At 58.9% G+C, this 9,260-nt stretch overlaps 1 protein-coding gene across 1 annotated transcript in view; it reads right to left on the bottom strand.

The window, feature by feature from the left end:
* Positions 1–255: 255 nt before the first annotated feature.
* The window catches only part of SAMM50 (SAMM50 sorting and assembly machinery component), a 31,679-nt gene continuing 22,674 nt past the window's right edge, over positions 256–9,260 (bottom strand). The window contains exons 13-15 of the mRNA XM_077758003.1: positions 7,735–7,881; positions 6,966–7,107; positions 256–439 (exon numbers count right to left, since the gene is read on the bottom strand). Coding sequence (XP_077614129.1) covers positions 394–439; positions 6,966–7,107; positions 7,735–7,881 — 335 coding nt within the window. The 3' untranslated portion in view covers positions 256–393. The remainder of the gene's footprint in view (positions 440–6,965; positions 7,108–7,734; positions 7,882–9,260) is intronic.

Below are 9,260 nucleotides of genomic sequence, written 5' to 3'. Positions count from 1 at the left end.
GCTCTCCCAGCCGCCTAGGCGTCCCTGGGCTCTGCCCTGTACTTTCCGGTACAAGGAGACAGGACACGGAGGTGTGAGGGGCCTGCCGGGGAAGCCCCCGGGAGGCCGTCTGATGGGACCTTCCGTCGGGGCAGTCCCCGAGGAGGAGCACGTGGCCGCTTTCAAGGTCGCGTCCCTTCCCCGTGGTCCTCGGGGAGAGCCAGCGTGGGACACAGAGCTTGGGAAAGCAAATCAAGCCCACGATGCCTCTGGGTATTCGTCTTTAAAATTTATTGATGTGCTTTCCCACCGGGACTGCAAAGAGCGGCTCGGGCGCGTCTGCTTGGCGAGAAAGTGACTCGCTGCCGCCAGGCCGCGGGGCTTCTCCTGTGGGGCCTCGAGGCCGCGTGCCGGCTACAGGAACCTGATCCCGGCTCCAAACTGCACGCCGTCACATATCCTGAGGAAGCAAAGGGCACAAAATCAACACTGTGGCTGCTCACCGCACGCCCCATCGGCATGTGACCGAAAACGGGCGCCTGCCTTCCAGATGCCAGCGGTGGCCTCGCCCTCTCCCGGGGGGCCGGCCCGCCTCTGCCTCTGCCCAGCCCACCCGCCAGCCCTGCGGCTTCCTTCTCTGCCGCCTTCAGAACCAGCCTCTGGGGGACAGAAAAATGGTAAGGCGAGCAGACACAGAACCCCCTCACTGTGCTTCGTGTTCCCCCAGTCTCGCCCCAAGGGGCTAAAAGCAAAGAAGGACCTAGAAGAGAAACATTTACGAGTAAGAAAACCCCTGAGGGGGAAACAATGGCTCTGTTTTTTTTAATTTTTTTTTATTTTTTTAATATTTTTATTTATTTCTAGGAGAGAGAGAGACAGCGTGAGCAGGGGAGGGTCAGAGAGAGAGGGAGTCACAGACTGAAACAGGCTCCAGGCTCCGAGCTGGCAGTCAGCACAGAGCCCAACGCGGGGCTCGAACCCACGAACCGCGAGATCATGACCCAAGCGAAAGTCGGACGCTTAACCGACTAAGCCACCCAGGCGCCCCTCTCTGAGTTTATTTCTAAGGCTACCCGGCAAGCGCGAGCTGTGAGAGGCCGTCTGTGTGGAGTAGAGCAGTGACAGAGGCGGCTGGGGACGTCGGGGCCAAAGCACTGCCCTCAGTGGGGCCGGGGAGGCCGGGAGGAGGCAGAGCGGGAGGGCAGGTGGAGGCAGAGTGAGGAGGCTGCAGGAGAAATGAGGAGGGCGGGGAGCAGGCAGAACTTGGGCAGCCCAGGCTCTCTAAGGATTCCGGGGGGGCCCCCGAGCCCGGCAGCGTCCACAGCCCCGCAGGGAGAACCTGCTCCTGACCCAGGGAAAGGACGGGTGCCAAGCAGTCGCCCTGGTGACAAGCCGCCGCCCACAGGTTTTATTCTGTGGGTTTTACTCCACGTGCGGCTGGCAGACCGCTGGGCCCATTTTCAGCTAAGCAACAGGATGAGCGAGGCCCGGTCCCAGCAGCGGGAGGGGGGCAGGGCCCTGCGCCGGGACTCAAGGGCACCTGCACAGCTCAGGGGCCACGGGCCCAGACCCCCGGCGACATGGGCAGAGGCGCCTGGCCCGGGGGCAGCAACACCAGGAAGTAGAAGCTTCGAGGAAAAGTGGTTTTCTGAATCCCAAACAGCTGCTGACAGCGCATCCGTGGGACATGGCGTTTTCGCAAGTTGTGGACAATTTCCAGACAAGGGGCAGCAAGGGGCTCCTCTGCTCAGGGGAGAGGCTGAGGACGCGATGGCCGGATCACCCGTGCCCTTGCCCACTCCCAGGGTTCATGGCGTATGAAAACCGGCAGGAAGTTTTTCTTCTTCAACCTGTGACTGAGGGATGAGGACACCCAACCCAAGACACAATCGAGGGGGGCCACTGTCACCATTGCTGGGACCCCCGCGGCACCCCTGCTCACGCTCCGGCCAGAAGGGACGGTGCCCCCGTGCGGCCTACGGGACACACCAATGTCCTTAGAAACGCGAAGACCCACACCCCAACCAGGGCCGCGTTTATACGAGTTAGTTCTGTTCGAACCTAAATGATTTGTCCTGTATTTTACACCCGCGGGCCCGGGAAAGCCGCCCACACCTGCACTCAGTCCTTAGGAAAATGCCTGGAAACAGGCTCCCCGTCCGTGAGGCCCCGGCCTCCAGGCACGCGCAGGCGCTCGGCAGAGGCTCGCTTACCCGGAGCCGGTCCGAGCGCAATGAAGACAAACCCCCCACGAACACGACGGTGTCGCAGGGTTACGAGAGCACAGGTGCCACCTAAGCGCTACCTTCCGTCGTGCGTCCACCTCGGAAGGCGGTCCCCCGAGTCTCCCCAGGGACCCCCCCACCCCAGGGTCGCGAACAGGCCCGGCTGTGCGCACTCTGCCCGCCTCCAGCTCGGCACCACGAGGGCCGCCACGAGGTCTTGATGAAGCTGACGCCCGGGGACGGGCACAGCTCCCAGCAGTCACACAGGGAAACCAGCTGCTGGCCGGGGCACGGGGAACGGGGCCGGAGCTCGAAGGCGTCGGGGTGTGTGCCCAACGTGAAGAGCAGAGACAGGACGCGAGAATGGAGCGACGGGGCCCGAACGTCCCTCTCGCTCCTATGGAAGGACAGTCCCGCCACTGGCACCTCGCGCTCGCACACCTGGGCTCGGGCTGCTCTGCCCGGAGCGCCCGCCCCCGCAGGTCCGCAGCTGTCCATGTCAGGAAGCTTTACTCAGACACCACCTCCCCCTGGAAGCCCTCTGACACCGTCCCCAGCTGAGACGAGCCCCTCGTCTTCCCCTTACTCGGGTGCACGTCTGGCTCAGGAGCCCAGCTCGTTCACCCCTGAGCCTCCAGGGGCTACACTCCGGGACGACGCAACTCGGGCAGGTCTTGGACCAGTGTGCCTGCCGGGGGCACCTCCAGTACGAAATGCAGCCAACAATCCAAAGCCGTCTCCGTCTGGGTAAACGTCTGAAATCCTGATCATAGGGCGCTCGCGTGAAGAGCGGGGGGCGGGCGACAGGGGACTCACACACGTCCCCTGTGCTGCTACTGCCCAGCTCCAGACATGAAGCTTAGACTGTGACTGTCATCACTCAGCCTCACAGAATTCCCAGCGGGATGACAAAACTTCAAAACAAAGCCACACACAGAGTAAAAGCGGGTCCCACACCATGGGTGCCAGGCTGAGCCTGCGCAGGGGACACTGCAGCGTCTGCTGCGGCCGCCACGACGGGTGGGGGGGGGACGCGGAGCAGAGCTGGAGGGGCGGCAGCTTCCCTGCGTCAGGTCTTTAAATGCCATGTGCACAGCATGCCTCTTCCTCCCTGAAGAAACCACATTTAAAATTTGTCTCAGAAATAGACTTTCCACCTCCGAGGGGGGGCCCGCTGAGAGGTGAAGGGAAGATGCCCCGAGAAGGCTCCCTGAGCGGAGAAGCCGGGTTACAGACCCTCGGGGCACAGCGACACCCAGTGGCCTTGAACGATGCTGCGGCTGTGACGACAGCAGCGGGAAGGCTGAGCTGAAGGACAGGAGGCCCTAGGGCCCCGGGCACTTGCCCTAAGTGGCGAGGCCGGGGAGAGACAGGGCAGGGCCGGCCACGTGGCCACACATCTGCTGCCATCCCCAAACTGGCCGAGAGAGGAGCAGGCAGCTCTCGGTGGCTGATGGTCACTTGGTGACACAGATTCTACAGCTACAGCTAAAACCCCACATGCGCTTCCAGTTTTCTTTAGAACAAAGTAGTGAGAGTGCAGGTACTTAATAATTTGCACTTATATTGGCACGGTTCATACACGCTGATTGACTGTCATGGAAACAACTCATATAATCTCTGAGATCAGAAAACTATAGAATTTGAGTTTGAGTAAGATCTTCCAAGAAGATAAGCAAGGAAGAGGTGATTTTTCTTTCTGCAGTTAATACTCGAGGTGCAGAGGGGCACCTGGGTGGCTCAGTCAGTTAAGCCTCCAACTTTGGCTCAGGTCATGATCTCATGGTTCATGAGTTCAAGCCCCATGTTAGGCTCTGTGCTGACAGCTCAGAGCCTGGAGCTGCTTCAGATTCTGCCTCCCTCTCTCTCTGCTCTTCCCCTGCTCAAGCTCTGTCTCTCTCTCTCAAAAATAAATACACATTACAAACAAAAATACTTGCGGTGCAGAAAAGCCAGTGTGGGGACGAAACCACATCTGGTCTCTTGGGGGAGGGGGTGGCACTCTGTGCTCGTGTGGTTTTGGCACAGAGGAAAAGGTACAGGTTCTGGCTGCTGCTTCTGCCGCGGCCCCGCCGAGGCTCGCCGTCCTTCCGCGTCAGCAGGGCTAACGCCCCCTCCACACAGAGCTGCCGAGAGGCTTCCATAGTGAGATCGGGGGCTCTGCGCGGGGTTGCGTGCAGGGTAAGCGTTCGATAAATACCAGTGCCCGCCCTTCCTGCGCAAGACGTCCGTCCTCGCGGCTCTCAGAGGACCCAGGGAGGCTCTCCCTCCGTGCGGCCGCTCCGCAAGCATCAGCCTCGCCAGGGGAGCACGGGAGGGATGCAGGGTCAGGGCCGCCCCAGTCGGAGGCACGTGACGCTCTAAGAAGTGCGGGCCCGGGACCCACATCTGACCTCATCCTGGTGCTGGCGTGGCCCTGGCACCCGCGTGGCTGGGGCTCCCAGTTAGCACGCGGGGGGAAGCCAGGGGGAGCCCCTTCTCAGCTGTGGGGGGAAGAAGGCCGTGCAGAAAGCGGCCTGTACACCCAGGCTTGTTTCCCCGAGACTGTAAGGGAGGGGGAAGGCTGCGACAGAGTCACCAAGAGCACAAAAAAATGTGTGCTTTCACATTTCATTACCTCTGAAACCGGGGAACAAATCCCATGCACCTCGAACATGGCCAGACGGCAGCCAGTGCCTGAGCGGGGGAAACGGTCTCTGAGGGGCGCACGCTCTGCTTCCCGTGTGGAAAGGGCCACGGCGAGGCCGCGGAGAGCAGCAGCGTGAGCAAGGGCCAGCATTTACTCACAGCACGGGGGGCATGGCTCCACGCGCTTCCCGCACATTCATTCACTTGGGTAAGGTCACTAGCGCCCACTCTCTCGGCAGGAGAACTGAGACCAGAGAGGTTAAGACCCTTACCCTGAGCCACGAAGCCGCAGAGTGGCCGTGCCTGGACAGCCAGGCTGCCGCACACACACGGGGTGGAGGCGAGGCACCGGTCATCTGGGCAGCTGCAGTCTGCGGGGGCGCCGGAAGGGCGCGGACACCACATGGTGGCCCGGCAGCCGCAGTCAGACTCCCGATGAGAGACTGAAGAGCAGGCGCTACTGACCACATAACCATAACAGGCTGCCCAACAGGTCCTGAACTGCACCCTCAGAGCTAGTGCTTCCTTTTTTAAAATTTATTTTGAGCGAGCACATGCACGTGCATGTGAGCTGGGGAGGGGCAGAAAGAGAGGAGGAGAGAGAGACTCCCAAGCAGGCTCCGCGCTGTCAGCACAGAGTCCAACACGGGGCTCAATCTCACGAACCTCAAGATTGAGGCCTGAGCGGAGATCGAGAGTCAGACGCTCAAGCTGGCTGAGCCGCCCAGGCGCCCTGCGAACGTGGCTCTGCCACCTGCCACATCGAAGCAGAGGACCATGGGAGTGAAATCAGGTCAGATTCTCCTTAAATCAGGACACACACCAGCGTCAGGCTTGAGACGCGGGCTATGACTCAGCACCACCGCATGGCGGCCACGTCAGTGTGGACGGACCCTGGAGAAGGAAAGAGTACAGCCCATGGTGCTGAATGTATAAACACGAAAGTAATGCGATGCTGTAATCACTGCTACGGGCAGAGCGGCCAGGCCCCCCAAATCCGTATGTGAAACCCCCAACTGTGAGCTGGTATCTGGCGGCAAGGCCTTTGGGGGGGAATCGGTTACGATGAGGTTATGCAGGAAAGCCCCCAGGGTGGGGGTCTCCAGGCCTCGGAGGGCTGCTGTGCTCCCGCCGCGTGAGGACACGGAGAGCAGGCGCCGTGCACAGGCCGGGAAGAGGGCCCTGAACCGAAAGGAACAGGCCAGGACCCTGCGCTCGGACCCCCCAGCCGCTGCTGTTTAGGCTGCGCAGCCTGTGGTGCCCTGACGGCGGCCGCACGGCACACAGACCAAGGCAATACTCCCACGTTGCTTACAACGTACACGGCGGACACCACAGAGACAAGAAATGGAACTAATTTCCATGCCCATAAATGACCTCATGGCAAATTCACCCACGTAGTATTTAGCACATCTTGCTCAGTAAGAGGGCCGGTGGAGAGAGGCCAAGATGGCAGGTCCCTCTGCTTCCAGGAGAAGCCTCTGGAGAACGAGTCTCTGTGGCCAGGAGCAAAGCCTCGTCCGGGCCAAGGCCGCGTTCCTGGCCTGCAAAAAGCCACTCACCAGAAACCCCTCATTCCGTTTTTAACCAGCGGGATCAAGAATGCCTCACCAACTCCTCCAGCCGGACCCGCGGAGGAGCCCCCATCACTGGGCAACAGGGAGAGCAATCGGGCGAGGTGGGGGATGGGAACACGTCACACTTCTCCTCCAGACTGGACGGAGAATAACCCAATGGAGAAAAATATATTTTCATCCTTAAAAAGATTTTTTTTTTAACATTTGTTTCTTTTCAAGAGACAGAGACAGAGCACCAGCAGAGGAGGGGCAGAGAGTGGGGGAGACACAGAACCTGAGGCAGGCTCCAGGCTCCGAGCTGTCAGCACAGAGCCCGATGAGGAGCTCAAACTCACAATCTGCGAGATCATGACCTGAGCCGAAGTCGGACGTTCAACTGACTGAGCCCCCCGGGTGCCCCTATTTTCATTCTCTGGCTAGCTCTTCAGTTTCTCCTAAAATCTTGACTCTTAAACGCCACAGACAAAATGATTCACCAGGTCCCAACCGAGACAGGACTACTAGACAGTGACAACATAACGGGGGACGGGGGGGGGGAAGTACTTCCAGCACCTACCTGTCACCCCTCTGCACGCCCATGGGGACACAGTAGTTAAGTTCCAGCCGGGCGATGTTGCCCAGCCTGAGGACGATGCCGGCGCCATAGGACCAGCGGATGCTCTCGGCCAGCTTTCGGATGTGCGCCTTGGGGCCCTCCCCTGCGAAGAGACAAGACGCTGTGAGCACCGTCCCCCCACACGCCCCTGCTGTGCGGCCCGGCTGCTCAAGGAGAGCACGTCGAGTGCGCCCAGGGCTGAAATCAAGGCAGGGAAGTGAGAGCACACTTCCTCTCACTGCCCCGGAAGCAAGTCTCTGGGCCCGGTGCATTCTGTCCCCTTGGCCTAAGAGGACCTTGCCCCTGGTGCAGGTCACCAGCAGGAACTCCCACTCCGCGCCTCCGCCTGAGGGCCTGGTCTTCCGGAACGTGCCCCAGACACCTCTCCACAGCCCCCTAACGGGACGTGCTGGCCCCGAGTCTCCTCTGGCCGCGAGCCCCCTGAGGAGGGAGCAAACCCGACTCAGCTCTGTGGCAATGATGACCAGCACAGCGCAGGGGCCCCAGAAACGTCCACTGTGTGACTATGTCGGGGGACCTTTGCAGGGCAGCACCCGGTGATGATTCTTCACCTGCGTTTCATTCGCCAACTTCATTCTGAGCACTGTGTCCGGCGTTGTGGGAGGTTTTAGAGGTAAAGCGCCGTCCCTACACGTGGCGACTGTGAAACCTAACACAAAGGCACCTACTTGCGGGCCATGCTTTGGCCACAAAGGCCACCGGGTCTTACCGTAGTCGAGATTGCAGAGATTCCCTGCGTTGAGGAAGAAGTGCGTTCGGAAGAGTTCTCCGAAGCCGCCCTGGCCTGGCCGGAAGGGCAAGGGCGTGTACAGGTGTAGGCCGCCGGCCCAGTATGCCTCTCCACCCAGGTAGTCTCCTAGCGAGGGACAGAGCACACAAAACAACGCTCGCACATGCCGTCACACCGAAGTCCCGCAGGCTGCATGAGTGAGACGTGTACTGTGTGCGGGACACGCTCTGCTCAAGCTCTCCGGGTCCCCGTGTGGCCGCCTCACTTTATTTCTCTTACTGTTATTTGCTTTTTTTTTTTTTTTAAGTTTATTTCTTTGAGAGAGGGCGAGGGGGCAGGGAGGGAGAGAATCCCAAGCAGGCTCCGTGCTGGCGCTGTCCGTGCAGAGCCTGACGCGGGGCTCGATCCCACAGACTGTGAGATCATGCCTTGAGCTGAAATCAAGAGTTGGACGCTCAACCCACTAATCCATCCGGGCGCCCCATGTTGGCCTCACTTTAAAGTGTTTCTTTTTCACCTGGTTTATTTTATAAGCTTTAACTGGAAAAACGTGAGGGTCGTTTAGAAAAGAATGAAATGAGAAACTTATCATATCTGTAAAGTACTGGGAATATAACAAGAGAGTGCATGGAAATCGCCTTCTCCACAAACGCTAGAGGACCAATCGCCACCTGGCACGCGAAGTGGATTCCTCTGCACAAGTTCAAGACCACAGCACGGGGCGGCACGCAGGACCGGTCTCCGCAGGGCCACGTGCTGTTTCACCTAAGACCCAGCATGCCTGGCGCTCGCTGTGTGAGGAAGCGGCGTCCCCACTCACCATGCGCAGGGCAGGGACCCGTGTTTGAAGGTTCACGGCCACTTACGGTTTGCTGGTTTATTTCTGACCGAGGTTCCTTTTGCCAAAATTCAAGACTATCCACTGAGATAAATGTATTATTTCTAAAAAACCCTCCTATCCATTTCGTTACAACTATCAACGACCATGATGTTAAAGCAACAAGAAAACAAAAATAACGCTGAATGTTTATACTTCGTTGCTGCTTATAGAGTGTCTTGCTCCAAACTCTTCAACCCAAAATGAGAGAATCATAAAAAAGGAAACTGGGTTGCCTCCAAGATCAGCCTCCGGGAACCACCTGCCGGCACATCCAGAGGCCAGCTGTCCCCTCTGTCCCTGTTTCAGCACTGAACTTCTCAAAAACAGACCCGTAACAGGAGGCCAGCATGTGTCTTCTCCAGCTCCCCAGTCACTGCCCACCTATGAAACAACCTAGTTCATTCTGGTCCTAAAGGGAATATATATTCTCACTGCAGAAATTCTAATAAGAAAAGTAAAGAAAAGAGAAAATACTTTTTTTTTTAACGTTTGTTCATTTTTTGAGACCATGAGTGGAGAGGGGCAGAGAGAGGGGGACAGAGGATCGGAAGCGGGCTCTGCGCTGACAGGCTGACAAAGGCGAGCCCGACGGAGGGCTCGAACTCACAAACTGTGAGATCATGAC

The sequence above is a fragment of the Crocuta crocuta genome, unplaced genomic scaffold (assembly GCF_008692635.1).
Source record: "Crocuta crocuta isolate KB4526 unplaced genomic scaffold, BGI_CrCroc_1.0 scaffold143, whole genome shotgun sequence".
Lineage (NCBI taxonomy): Eukaryota > Metazoa > Chordata > Mammalia > Carnivora > Hyaenidae > Crocuta > Crocuta crocuta.
The sequence above is the reverse complement of the archived record's forward strand: the minus strand, read 5'-3'. Positions and strand labels throughout refer to the sequence as shown.